Here is a 15274-nt window from a genome sequence, read left to right as displayed (position 1 = left end):
AGCTTTAGTTCTTAAATTTATATGGTGATGTACAGGCGTGATATACTGATATGACCACAGAATAGATTAAATGAGTCGGCATACCCGATTGTTGAAACAGAACCAATTATTTGGTAACGTGTGGTAGAAATAAACACACTGGTATATTAAAGATTTACCATGGATACCAACCAATCACACAAAAGATTTTTGTACATTCACGTAAACGAGGGTACGGACCACGGACAGTTTTAAGGTTAGTTTAATTTCAACAGCAACTTTACCATTATAATATTATATTATAGTATACTACAACGTCTACTACTACTATAGTATAGTATATTAGTATATTATATACAATATACATAATAGCAATATTGTTCTGTGATAATAGTAACCTACCTTTAAGAGTTTGCAAGTAGTAACCTACCTTTAAGAGTTTGCATGTAGTATGTAGTGTTACAGATTTTCTTTTGTAACTTTAATTGTTATTACATTTTTTTCTATTCGTGGGAGTCGTTGTAATAGTTCTTTTTCATTCTATTCTATGTATTGTAATTAAACTATAATTTTATTTAAATGTTTATTTTTGAAAATAATCGAAAGATCGCGATAATTAAAACGGAATAACTTATCGATAAAATTTCACGTCTGTTTTAAACCGAATCATACCAATATCGAGGTGGGTACTAGATTAGTGTATTATTTTGAATTTTTTACGTATTGTTGTCTATCAATAATAACCTTAAATTTATGTCCATATATAATATTATAATAATACTATATAAACTATAAGTTCTGTGGTTCTGTCGGTTCCGAAGTTCTGATATACCTAAAATACGACGTGTATACTGTGTATTACAAATTGTCATTATGCTTTTTAGTTATTATGTTTAACAGTGTTATTACGCGCACCCTTCCTGTATTGCCCGTATACCGTATTGATATTGTGTGCCTTGTTTACTGGCATTAGCCTTTAATAGTTACTAAATTATAGTAACTATTATTCATCAATTAGTTATTTGCCGATATTTATTTAAAATTCATATATTTTATTAATTACCGTGCACATATCTTATATCTATAATAACTTTATTTCCCCGGTAGTAGTCTTGAATCTATACTGGATCTAATTGCCGTGCTGTAAATGTTGTCATCGGCTTGTCTGTAACTTCATATTCGTTTATAATATTATATTAAAGTATATGTATTGTGAGTTTAGTGTATAAGTTTAAGGTAAGATTTTAATGTTACTAGATTATTACAAGTACCTATAATAATTATAAAAAAAATAATTCACAGAAATAAATTCCAATCAAGTTAAAATAATTTGACATGTAGGTTATGTAGTAAATAAACTAGGTAGCTATATGGATGTATAAAGATTATATGTATGAATAGTCCATATTATTTTTCAATGATTAAGCACAACATTACTGCACAATAGTACGGTTTGTGTTGATATAATTGTAGGAAAATGAGGGGCCAAGTGCGTGAACACATTTTTAGTTTTAAGCGGTTGTCAGTTGGATCAAAATACATTGGTTTGAATTTAGATCAACCACACTATCCTTAACTTATTATTGCGGATGTAACGGGCAGTGCACCCATGAAAGGATATAGTTTGACTGCAATATTACTGTGTCGAGATACTTACTGTTGTCTTAAACTGTAGTTGAAGCTAAACTCAAGTATTCTTGCTATTCCTTTCAATCTACCTTAAAACTAGGTTTTTTTATCTATTTATTTGATCTAGTATGAACTACTACATGTATAAGAATTATACATATACTCACCATATGTGTTCTATCAATGTTTTACCTATTTTGAACAAACAACATTTAGTTAAAATCAAACCTTCCCCATCGCCAATTTGATTTTTTTTTATCTAAATTATGTAACTCAAAGAGTTATGAACGATGGTGCAATCAGAATTTGTTGCTCTTACTTTGAAGTTATAGCCTTCCCAAGTTTGTGATTTTACGTTTATACAAATGTGCTGAACATTGCTTAATAATGCTGTCTGGAGGATCTTGAGTTTGGTGATCCATGGACAATGGTGCACTCAGATTTTAGTTTTGAAGTTGTGATACGATATCATAACTGCTTATTTACATTACCTATTTTTATGCCCAGGTTGTTGTTATTACTTACCTGCATTGGTTACTCATGTGTTCGGCACAATCAAGTTTATTTTGGCACTTGGCGTAATGACATTTTAATGGTGTGTTATAATATCCGTAATCATATAATATTATCTAAAATCTTATTTAAAATAATACTTACGATTATTAGGTATCAACCCTCCCCAGAGGTTGACTATTTTAGAGGGTTTGGCTGATCAGAGCCGGTAGTTGAAAGTGACCATTATTGTACTTTTGTCACTTAAACTAGTAACTGGAGCTAGAAGGCATAGGGAACAACTACTTATCATACGCTAACTTGCTCTCTACAAATTTTAAAAACTATCATTTTATAAAGGTTAGAATATGTTAGTACCAAAATAAAAAAAAAAATTATGAAATATAAATATGTAAATTATAGCATAATATTTGCTTACATTCAAATGCCATAACTTTGAAACTAAGCCAGAGGGACTAATTCTGATTGCACCATCGTTCTTAACTTGACGAGTTGCGTAAGTTTCAATAAAAAAATTCCAAATGGCGAGGGGAATTAAATTGCATATGTTCTTAGTGTCACTTTTAGAAATCCATTATATTATTTGTGTTTATTATCTAACTACTCTGAACACCGTCCATGGATAAATGTGATTAGTTTTACATTGCGTTTGAAATAGTTATGTATTATTAAAGAAAAAGAAAGAATATCTAAAAATTTTATATTTTTATTTTCGAACTTTCCTTTAAATTTTGCATTTGAGAATTCAAGTAAAAAATATACTTCTATACTGTATACACATTAACAAAATAATCTATATTTCATTATATCCATGAAATTTACATAAAATATATTGTTATCTTTCCCATTCTTTAAAATGGTATACATCTTTGTAAGAGTAACAAGTTTCATATTATTACTTTATTACCTTATGTTTATTAATTTATTAATATTATAAAACAAATTTTAGGGTGACCTTTATAATTTAAAAAAATGGAAAGAGGTGGAAGAGGTATAAGAAGAACTAGAGGTGGCCGTCCATTCATTAGAGGTTTTTATCGTGGGAGGACACCAAATAGAAAAGGAACTCGACGTCCAATAGGAAGTAGATCAAGACTGTCTAGCTCTAGAGACAAGTATGAATCTTCATACAATGATAATGATCGAAGTGATTCACGTGAAAGATCTTGGGATTCTAAATCAGGTACTGACAAAGATATCTCAAAAGAAAAACATGATGAAGATGATAATTCACCAATCAGTAGAAGTAAATGGGATAAAGATGAAGACCTTAGTGAAAAAAATGATGAACGTTATTCAGATAAAAAAGGTTATTATGATACAAAGTACTATAGACGTGCAAGTGGACACCCTCATAGAGGTTATAGGCGGCCATACCAAAACAATTATTGGGATAGAAGTGATCGTGGAAGACATCACTCACCCCAAAGTCAATATCGTGTAAGACCCTATAATTCTCCTTCTAGACATAGACGTTATTCACGCTCACCTGATAGACGTCGATCACCAAGTAGATATCGATCTAAATCTCGATCTCGATCTCATTCACATTCTCCTAGTAAATCCAGACGCTACACTTCACCAAAACTTAGATCACCTAAGAGAAGATCTCCATCACGACGTCCTAGGTCACCTACTGCACAAGATCAGTCCATAGAAAAAATTCAAACAGTTAAGAGTAATTCTGATGACGAAAATAATTCTGATGATTTTGTAGAAAAGTTAAAAGCCTCAAAAAGTTCTAAAACACCAGGAAGAGTGGAGTATACTGAAAAAAGTGATGATGAATATTGGATTGAATCCAATAAAAGTGATTCTAAAGATACAAAAGATACTAAAAAGTCTAATAGACCAGAATATTCTTCCAAAGGCTCTAAAACTCCAGGGCGATCAGAAATTTCTAGTAATGATAAAGATGAGCACTGGACAAAATCTCAAACTGCCAAGACTTCAACTAAAAATCTTTATTCTAGTAGTTGGGATGATTCTCCTATTCGAGAGAAATCTATTCCTAAAGCACTAAAAACACCTGGTAGAAAAGATTATTCCACTAAAGATGATGATTACTGGATAAATTCTCCACCCACCGAGACTAAAAAAGATCGTTCTTCAAATGATGTATACTCAAACAAGGCAATAAATAAGGATTCTACAACCATGTATGTACAAGAATTAAGTTCATCTGATTCTGAGCCAGAAAAAAAAGTTACTAAAAGAACTCGGTCTATGTCATTAACTAACTCTGATAAAAGTGATACTCCACCATTAAATACTGAACAGTCTACCAAAGGAAATCGGTATTCTCAAGCTCCTTCATCTTCCAGAGCACCTAATTCTATTTTAAAAGAACCTCCTACACTACCTACTACACCCAGCCATTTACCATTATATAATTCACAATGGCCAGGAATACAAAATTCTGCTACTCCATATTCATCAACTACGAACTATGTTCAACCTCAACCTTCACAATTCACAGCTTACCAACAACGACAATCAGTTCCTGTAAGTATTTAAAATAATTCAACATTTTTAAGATAAACGTAAAGTGATTCAATTTAAAATATTGTGTAATTATATCACAGTTAAATGATCATCATTTACTCCAGTAGTTCGAATAATATATTTAGAAGTTACCTCGGAAGTTACTGATTTGTATATTTAAGAAACAAATAAGAAAGTTTATGTTTCTAAATGGTAAGAGGTATGGCAATAAATGGAACAAAAAATAAAATCTCAAAAGCAATGATTTAAATTTTTTTTTTTAATAACAATAATAATATTCTGATTTAAGTCCAAAATAATATATAAGACGATATTTATTATAAATTTTGAATTAACCGGATGGTTAAATAAAGAGATATAATAAAATTGTTATTGACCACAAAAGTATTTAAAACTTATTAAAAGTAGATCATTATATTATTTTATTAATATATTTCAATTTCTCAAAATGAAGGTTCAAAATGCACAATGGTACCAACCAGGTTACCAGCAATATGGAACTCCATTTCAACAATTTCAACAATATGATCAAAAATCTGCTGCATATAATCCAGTACATACTAATCTTGAACCTGTTGAAGTAACTGCTCAGTAACATTTTTTTAGCATGTTTTGTATAATGTGATGATAATTACAGGGTTATCAAACTTCCAATCAAGGATTGTATAATATAGATCTGAAAAATGTTGTAGATATAACAAAACCCCCTCCCAACATTACACCAATAACACCAGGTATGATATTGTGGTTTTAATAAATATAATATTAATTTATATATTTTTTTTTTTTTAATTTGCTTTTTATTAGAAGATAATTTTAGCAAAGTGATTACAATATTATGATGTATCAAAACAAAAAACAGATATAGATATTTACAGACAATATTAATTAAATATTAGCATTAAATGAGAAAGCCAGCGGTATGAATGAATTAGATAAGGGAACGGATGATAGGGATGAAACGGGAGTTGAGAAGAAGAACAGAATAGAGAGAAATATAGCCAAAAGAGAAAAGGAGTTGTCTACTAGTTATGAGAGAAGGGCAATTGAAAAGGATGTGATCTAAATCCCATATCAATTCGTCGTGATGTAGTGTACAGAGAGGGGAAGAGTTTAGGTTAAGTTTAGAAGAATGTTAAGGAAGTAAGCTATGACCAATGGAAAGACGAGTGTAGGATACGATTAGGTGCCTAGAAATCTTGAGGTTGTATTCTTTTATTATAGATCTTTTTATCTACTAAATTATAATATTAATTTATATCGATTAAGCACTCTACTATTATTTTAATAGATTTTTTTTTGTACCTATTATTATGTATTTTATTAAATAGTAACCTATTGTAATCATAAAAAATATTAGAAATATTGTTAAAAAACTATGTAATAATATTCTTTACTGATTATTTTGACCTATAGTACCAGATACACAAACTAAAAGTTCTCAAGATAACATATTTGAAATGCAGCGTGAAACATATGTTACTAAACTTTTTAGTTTAAAAAAAGAACTTGAGACATTACAAATTCAGTATGACACATTCAAGTTGGATAATACAGATGGTCGTCATAATAATGAATTAAAAAAAAATAGAAAAGCACAGGTATCATTTCATTTTAAATTCAAATAGCGCGTTTGGTACTCAACACCTATTATATTATATAATATTAAGTTTGATAATATTAGTTTTAGTGCACTGATGTATAAAGAATGATTTTTGGTTTATTTATTTTAGGATGATGTTAATGGAAAAATTAAGGGTGTAAATAATATTCTTGAAGTATTAAATACAATGATACCAAAAGATTCATTAAAAGAAATTAAAAAAGTGGAACCAAAAAAATTAGTAATTACAATAAACAAAATATATATATTAATTTTACTATTTAACAAACCTATTTTATTTTAGACCACAGAATCTGAGTATGTGAAAATCCCTACAGAAAATTTACAACAAGATGAAGTTTCAAATATACGTAAGAATCGACATCGCAGCACTTCTTCCTCATCATTAGAACTAAAAAGAAAACGTAATAAATCTGTTAAATCAAAAAAATCTTCTAAAGTACACTCTTCAGATGAAGAAACTGACTCTAAGAAATCATACAAATCAAAAGAGTTGATTGATACAAGTAAAAAAACTAAACGCATTGAGAAACTTCCTCAATTCAATCATGTTTATTGTGATTCATGCATTCATTGGTGTCAGCCATGTAATATTTTTCCCAAAACTGCAAAAGAATATTTAACACATTTGCATAGTGAATCCCATACTAAAACTCTAGAGGTTTGTAACAATATTTTTTTAATTATATTAATAATATTTTTAGAAAAATAAATAATAATATATGAAATTTCTATCGTTCATAGGAATTAAATGTTGTTGAATTACCTTGGCATGAAACACAAACTGAACCTACTCAACCTGAAAAAAACCCTGAACTACCAAATAAACGAGTACCTATCAAAGGTAAGTGTTTTATAATTGTTCGAGGTTGATGATTATGCAGTATGAAGACAAATGCATACAAAAAAATTTGTACTTAAATGGTGTTCAAGCTGAAATTTTTTAGATCATTTTTATCATTGTTACATTAAAAAATTTAAAAGTGGTACAATTTTAATAATCATTTTTATATTGATACCAAAAATAACAATTTATGTATAGAAATTTAATAATACCAAAAAAATTATTTGTCATACTTAATGCCAAAGATATAAAACAAAAATAAAGCATTAAGTTGTGTAACATTTGTAACAATATTATATTATAATATTAAAAAAATTAGTTTTATTAACATATCAATATATTATTTTAAATATTTTATAGGTTTGGAGTTTTTTATTGGAACTCAAGCTTGGTATTGCAAACTGTGTGACACTTGGATTGGTGATCTTCATTGTGCTTCAGCACATTTTAAATCTAAACAACATAATGATTTATATGCGGTAGTTATATATTAATATTTTTCTATTTACAATTATAAACATAAACAGAACTACATTTTTGACCACTTGAATTAATCAGCCCCATATAACTTTTTTTTATATTGTTAACTAATTAATATATTAATAATTTTTAAATTTTTAAATATATCACTCCTTCTCCATTCAGGGTAATGATCAGTGGGGAGTAAGGCAGACTATGATAAAAAGCCCTTCTATAAAAAATTAGTTAAAATTTGATAGTTTCTTTTTCAATAATCATTAAAGCAAAACATTTGTTTATACTTAATTATTGAATAAAGTATATTTTAATTTTGTGTTACATAAAATGGATGTACATCATAGTTCATTTTTCTTAAAATAAATGAAAGTATGGTAAATATATATTTGTGGTGCTTGCCACTTTGTACGATATATTTTAGCATTCCAATGTGTCCACAGTATCATATCTCAACAATGAAGTTACTGTAATTTGATTATCAACTATTTTGGTTGTGGTTTGATAAAAGCGAGTGAAAAAAATGTTAAGGCAAGAATATATGTCAGAAAATGTGTTATGTTTTCCTTCACCAAAATCTGAGATGATTCCTCTTGACCATAACTTACGAAAACAGTCCTATTTAATAAAATTGCTAAGTTTAGCCAATGCCAATAATATTATAATAAACCAAATTCTTATGGTCAATTTCTTAATACGAGGCGTGTCCAGAAAGTAAGTTCCGTTGGGCAATAAAAACATGTAAATGTGTAAATTTTATTATAAATTTTATTTGAATATAAAATACATGTATTACTCTATTTTTCAACATAGTTACCACCATTATTTAAGCACTTATCATATCGAGGTACTAGTTTTTGTATCCCTTCATCATAGAAAGATGACGCCTGTGATTGTAACCATGCGCTAATAGCCTTTTTCACCTCATCATCTTCGTTGAAGTTCTGGCCACCCATAAATGATTTCATGTGTAAAAAAATGTTCTAAATGAGTAAATGAAATAATCTGATATGACCGTAATTAAGATAACATCGTAAACGCGATAAAAATAGAAAACGGAACTTACTTTCTGGATATACCTCGTATTTGTAACTCAATTTTAAAAAATGCTTATTTTTTTTTATATTATTGCTATTTTAACAATTACTTTAGTCTTCTAACCAATTTTAGATATTGAGCTTAATATTTTAGCATCATGTGTATTAGTGAAATAGAACATAAGTTTTCTATAATTTAGATTTTGGTTTTAATATTAATTAATGAAATCTTTAAACAAAAAGAATAATAATATATTATTTTATTTTGTTAGGAACTTATAGCAAAGCAACCAAATTGGGAAATTGATTGGCTTACTAAAAGAACACGTGCTTTTGAAAAGTCAATATCACAAACAAGTACATTTAAACATGATGCAATTAAAGAAAATAAATCTAAAGAAAGCGTTGCTGAACCCAAAGTTGAAAAGTCTTTTTTTGAGAAAGAGCCTAGAAAGGAGAGAGAAAAAGAAAAACTACGAGAAAGAGATAGAGATAGAGATAAATATAAAAAAGAATTCAATCGAAAACATGCGGATTTAAAAAGTCAGTTAAGTCCTGACAAAGAAATTAATGATGCAAATAATGTATCTTTATCAGATTGGATGAAACCAGTTGATTTACCTGTAGAAAAAAGTATGATTACTTTAAAGGAATCTGTGCAGAAATCTAAAGACAGATTGCATAAAAGTAAAACTGATGAAATTGATGAATCCCGTAGAACTGGCATGTCTAATATGCATGTAATAAAAAAGCAACGACTTGAAGAACCAAAGCCACCTGTTGTGTATGAAAAGAAGGATGAAAGTTTTAATTTATCTCACCGCACTAGCAAAATAAAGTTACCTTTTATTGGTAAAATGCCATTTGCAAAGCCAATTAGTAAAAAAACAAATTCATCTACTAAAGACATACCCAATTTTACTGTTGAAAGTACAACCAATGAACCTAAAGAGCACTTGATGGAATCTGTGGCGGCTCAAAAAATTTTAATAGAAAAAATGATCACTGCAGCAAACGAAAAGAAGGTAAAGTAACAAAATGAATTTAATTCATACAAAATTCAAAATTAATCATACTATGAATAAGTATTCATTGGTTGTACTGATACTCATCATTTGTGAATTGTGAAATTCAATTTTTTAAATTTAAAATTCATTATCAAGTTTCATAATTAAGCTTAAGTTTTAAATCAAAGTATATAATTCACCTTTAACAATATTTAAAAATAATCTATAATCCAAATTTCAATATTCTATAATGCATGGGAGCTATATTTTAATATTTCTTCATGGATAATATGGACTTTCATACTATTAAATTAGTAGGTACTCAAGTAAATCACGAGTTTATTGCCCATTTGAAATACTTAACTCCATATTATATTGTTAACACCCTACCAAATAACTCATATTTTATGTTCCCTACTTCTTGGTTGTGAGCTATCTTAATTATCAGTAAAAACAAGTGGAATATTATTTTGTGATTAATATTAAAAAAATTGATCAAATTTTTAATAACTGAAAAAATTATTTCAGATTGAAAAGCATATATTACCTGTTGACATGGATATAGATGATGATAATGAAAATAATGATGGTATTGTATGTTCAGAAACTGATTTGATTGAAAAACAACTGAACCATTCACAATCAGGAAATCAAATACATCAGATGTATAGTCAACCACATTCTACAAATACACTACCTCAAGATTTAAGTACTGCATTGAATATGATTTTTCCTTGCAGTGAAGCTTCTTCTGTAGTATCCTCTATAAACACACCAATAAATTCTCAAGTTCATAATCCATTAATTCATCAACATTACAATATGCCATATGGTGTATCAAATAATTCAAGTATTTCACCTGAAAGAAAGAAAAAGAAAAATGCCCCATCTCAACGAAAACGTAGACACATGAAGAAAATTATGGGTAAAGAAGGAGAACTAACTAAGGATGAGTATGACGAAGATGATGATGATAAATTAGAAGACCCAATTATTCAGGGACCTAAAGAAGAAATTAATAAGAAATCAAATGGCAATGAATCTGATGGAGATGAACTTGCTATGCTTGGTATTGATGCAGAAGACATGGCTGCACAATATTATTGAACATTATTGATTTTATTATGTGACAGTTCCTTAATGTATGTACATGTATTATATATCAATTTTGATTTTAAACCTAGCTTTCTAAATATTTTTTCTGATATTTTGCTTGAACAAATTCTAGATAGAATATAAAAGTATATTCATAAATATTATCATTAATAATGTACAAATAATTAATGATTACTTGGTACTGTTCAAAGTGGTAAAATTTAATTGGTTGCTATTATCCCAATTATGGATATATAATTTAGTGTATTAATTTGTTCATTAAATTTTATCTTATATGTATTATTTATAACAAATAAATAATTTCATTTTCATTTTAGATTATATGCGATATGGAGAAGCTATGTATAATATTTTACCATAACAAGGATTATTAGTTGAAACAATTTTTTGTAGTTGTAAACATGATAAAGTTAAGTATCAATTTTTTGGATGGTCATAGCCAGATTAATAATCAAAGCTGCTCTGAAACAATGTAAATGTGGTATTTCATATGAAGGACATATATTTCATGTATAAATATGTTTTGGTGGAAGATACCGCACTAGAGCAGAAGCTCTTGCACCTATGTTATTCCAGCCCTACTGGTTATGGTCTTTACATAAATATCAAAGAAAACATCGGAATACTATAAAATCTTAAATATTTACAATCTGTGTTACTCTAGGAATTAAATAACACTCATGAGATGAAATTTTTACAAGATATTATCATCATAACATTTTCAGTACTTCAGAAAAGTATTAAAATACATATTTTCAAATGCTTTTACATTTTAAGTTGGCACCTATATATTATTTATATTGAACATTTTATTTTTGCAGTCTACACAATTGTAATATCAAATATCAATCAAGAAATAATATAATTTAAGTCTGAAATAAATTCCATAATGCTGTAGAGATGTATCCTGAGTAGGTATAGCCCCCCCCCACAATTAATCTAGCCATGTTTATTTTATCCTATTATAAATTGTGCTATATCCAAAAATGATTACATAAAAAGTGAAGGCAAGTTTAATGGACATTTTTTAGAGATACTTTGTCTCTCTCTCCTCCACTACAAAATTCCTGACAATGCCAATATATAGTGAAATCAGTGGTTAAGTGGATGCTGCTATACTGTACAGTAGGTTACTGTAACGGATGAAATTAAATTTGAATTCAATGTTATAATATTGTATACCTACAAAAAACAATTATGAGCGAAGACGTTTTGTCAGTCTAGGATATTTTATATTATATTAATTTTATTGTTATTATTTCAGAAAAAAATATAGGTACGACAAAATAAATTCTAAATTATATAAATCAAATTATGTACTCGACTTACTCAGTCAATCATAGTATATTTATATACTTTAAATTTCAAGTACTAGTGAATATTTTAAAATTACAACAATATAACTAAAATTCTTGGTTATTTAATATGTTCTTTTGTCCAAAATTGAACTAAAAAAAAAACTGTTAGTATAGATTTTAGATTTTTTTTGATACAGAATTAACTTTACAAGAAATTTAATTTTAAATTTAATAAATTTTGTCAAAATTTGAACTTTAAACAGTTTAAAAAAATTTGGATTTTTAATATTTTTCCACTACTATTATTTCAACTTATGAGGAATCTTGTGTTAAATTTTCAAATTTTTTAAAACTTATTATATTTTATTGACATTTATAAAATAAAAATTCACCAACAAACATGAATTGCGTATAACGTTTTAATTTCATTCCTAAATAATTATGATGATTACCTCAGTCCACTATAGGATGGACGTTTAATCGATATTGACATATTATTCAAAAATAATATATATATATATATCAATACCTATACTAATATTTAAAAATTAAATTGAAATAAAATTTAAAATAAGCGTAAAGTGGATATCGCTCTGCTGTAAAGTAAGCTACTGTAATTATTGATGTAATTAAATTTAAATCCAATGATATATCATTGTATACAAAAACCGATTCTGAGCAGAGGTGGTTTATCTGCCTAGGGACTAGGATATTATAGATTAATATTACTTATATTAAAATATTTGACTTTCCAGTGGACATTTTTTTTTTTTTTTTTGATAAAAGTAGATATACTTATAAGAAATCTTCTATTAAATTTTCAAATCTTAGATCTGAAAAGAAAAATTTGAGAATTTTCGTGACTTTTAAGTATTTTGTCAAAATTAAAAATTTGAATGCTTATAAAAAAATTGTGACCATGAATTTATTTTATTTTTCAGCTGCTATTGTAACAATATGTTAGGAGCCTTGTATTAATTTTTCAAGCTTTTCTACCAGACAAATAAATTTCTATCGATATTAATTTAAAAAAAACTAATAATTATCGAAAATTGCATTTGCCTATAAATAGTTCAACTTAAGTCAAAAATTTTTGTAAATTTCATGGTAGATAGAATATATTTATACAAACATTAGGTGAAAATTTCATGTATCTGCTATGGTCATTTGTTTTAAAGTTCAGTGGCGATGGGAACGACGTTTACCTAATCCAATTGCTTAGCCCTAGAGCAAACATTCAAAATTTGTATACAGAAAACTATACCTTTATGGAGGGGGGTCATAGTATAAATAATTTGCTTAGGGTTTGAAAGATGTTCGCCACGCCACTGTTAAAGTTACATCAAAAACCAAAATCTGTGCGTAAAAATTCCCGTTTTTTCTTTAATTTTAAGTTTGTTTATCCCAATTATTAGGAAACATATTGATATTGAGAGTAGGGTAGAGGTTGATTATTGAGGAATAGTTGTGGGCAGCGTCTGGGGCGTAGTATGAAGATCATGAGGCTAGTAGGTCTGAGTAGAGTTTGCATAAAAGAGGCAACTATGTCTGGTTCAAAACGGAATGGAAGTAGTGCTTTGTCATCAGCAAAGTTGGCTACCATTGTGTTTAGTGAGTTGGTCCTCAGGATAGATATTAAAAAGGAGTGGTGCAATAACTGCACCTTGCATGACACCGGCTTATATTTTAGAAATGTTTGAAAAATTTGTTCTTACAGAGCGCACAGAGAAGTGGCGATTACTTAAATATGATTTTATAAGTAGATTCAAGAATGAGGCGGGAATTGTTTTAATTTTATGGAGGAGCTCTTGGTGCAAAACTCGATCAAATGCCTGTTCAATGTCCAAGAACACTCCTGTGCATCTGCAGAGCTTTTCTTCGATATAAAAAGAGTTCTTATATCTGATGTATTGTGGAATGATTGTGCCTAAATCCGAATTGAGTATTGTGAAGGTTTATTGCTATGATTGGTAGGAGCCGTCTAAGAATCAGTTTTTCGAAAATTTTTGAAAAATAGGATAAGAGGTTGATTGGTCTAACGATTAAGGCATTTCTGCAAAAAACCCACATGTGGGTTTGCCCGGCTTGTATGGATCATTATTATTATTAAATATTTACAGAGTAAAGTTGTCTTGTAGTTCGTAATATGTTTTTCGTTGCTTTCCATATCGAGTTGTCTATTGTGGTGAGTGAGGAGAGATGTTTATTGAAACTCTGTTCGAATTTCAGAGAGAGTGCGTTTGTAGGAGGTTACCACGGGAGTTGTTTGTATAGCATCCCCATTGAGTATGCTTACCATTTATGTCTCCTACAAATAATTAAAATAGTCGTTAAATTGATTTTGTGTTATATTATGACATGGTGGGTACGAGGACTCCCGGGTTTTGGTACCTTTTGCGGCTACAGCCGTGGAGGTTTACAGTCCTTTCCAACCACACGTCGTCTAAGGACCACGAGCACCGGGCGCACACCAAGTCGGATGAGAGCGCGCTCATACCGTTAAATGAGGCGTACACGTGCGTTTCACCACCCTGGTCGGGTCGCGAGCTATCCTCATCGCTTCTCGTTTTTGGTTACAGCAACCTCTGCTGCATATAGCCCCACCGATAGACTAGGTGGGCACTAAGGATTAGTCTCACTCGGCTGCCTCCCCCTAGGCCAAGCTTCGGTCTGTTAACCACACAATAGCTCTAATAGCTACAGCCACTCCGAAACCAGACATAGTGGGCTATGTTGATTGATACGTTGTTGATATTGTAATTAGGTTGATAGTTCAGCGTTAAAGATATGGTACAAGCTTGTATATTTGTGGTTTGGTTATTACTCGTTGCAGGGCTCGGAAGTTGGTGACCTTAGAAACAATAAAAAATGCCCCCAAACAATATGTAAAAATGGCAAAAAATGTCCTAAAAAATTACAAATATTAGTTTTGTATTAATAAAAATACATTTTTTTTAAATATTTTACTCTATTTTACTATAAAATTCTAAAAATGACAAAAATGCCCTGATAATAAAATAAAAAATATTTGTTTTATAAATTTATCAAAGCTTACAAATTACTTAAAAATTAAAATCATTGCATTGTACAATTAGAGCGTATTTTATGTTATCGAAAGTAAATGAACGACGATTATCTGTTAATAAATATTTATGATTAGAAAAAAACTTCTCTTTACGTCCACTTAAGTGATTGGGGCAAATCTGAAATGTACTAAGTCATCTGGAAAACACTCACTTGAAAAACTT

At 28.9% G+C, this 15274-nt stretch overlaps 1 protein-coding gene across 2 annotated transcripts; it reads left to right on the top strand.

Moving 5' to 3' along the window:
• Window positions 1–352: 352 nt before the first annotated feature.
• Window positions 353–11039, top strand: LOC107168581 (uncharacterized). 2 transcript variants are annotated; one of them, XM_015518047.2, is made up of 11 exons: window positions 353–661; window positions 3071–4626; window positions 5081–5206; window positions 5264–5360; window positions 6043–6227; window positions 6360–6470; window positions 6534–6911; window positions 6995–7094; window positions 7455–7573; window positions 8878–9630; window positions 10141–11039. In XM_015518047.2, exons 2-11 carry the CDS (start codon window positions 3094–3096, stop codon window positions 10717–10719), a joined length of 3981 nt encoding a protein of 1326 aa, XP_015373533.1. In that variant the 5' UTR covers window positions 353–661; window positions 3071–3093; the 3' UTR covers window positions 10720–11039. The 2 variants fall into 2 exon arrangements, with proteins under 2 accessions (XP_015373533.1, XP_015373542.1); XM_015518056.2 differs by lacking the exon at window positions 353–661 and adding an exon at window positions 738–1215.
• Window positions 11040–15274: the final 4235 nt, after the last annotated feature.

The sequence above is a fragment of the Diuraphis noxia genome, unplaced genomic scaffold (genome assembly GCF_037042655.1).
Source record: "Diuraphis noxia isolate RWA-SAM2 unplaced genomic scaffold, SU_Dnox_SAM2 contig0004, whole genome shotgun sequence".
Lineage (NCBI taxonomy): Eukaryota > Metazoa > Arthropoda > Insecta > Hemiptera > Aphididae > Diuraphis > Diuraphis noxia.
The sequence above is the reverse complement of the archived record's forward strand: the minus strand, read 5'-3'. Positions and strand labels throughout refer to the sequence as shown.

What these genes read in the sequence shown, in the direction of transcription:
- LOC107168581 (XM_015518047.2), top strand. Translation starts at nt 3,094, where the DNA reads ATGGAAAGAGGTGGAAGAGGTATAAGAAGAACTAGAGGTGGCCGTCCA. An exon ending in CTAATCTTGAACCTGTTGAA is followed by an intron (nt 5,207 to 5,263) that starts GTAACTGCTCAG and finishes TGATAATTACAG; the next exon opens with GGTTATCAAACTTCCAATCA. An exon ending in TAAACGAGTACCTATCAAAG is followed by an intron (nt 7,095 to 7,454) that starts GTAAGTGTTTTA and finishes AATATTTTATAG; the next exon opens with GTTTGGAGTTTTTTATTGGA.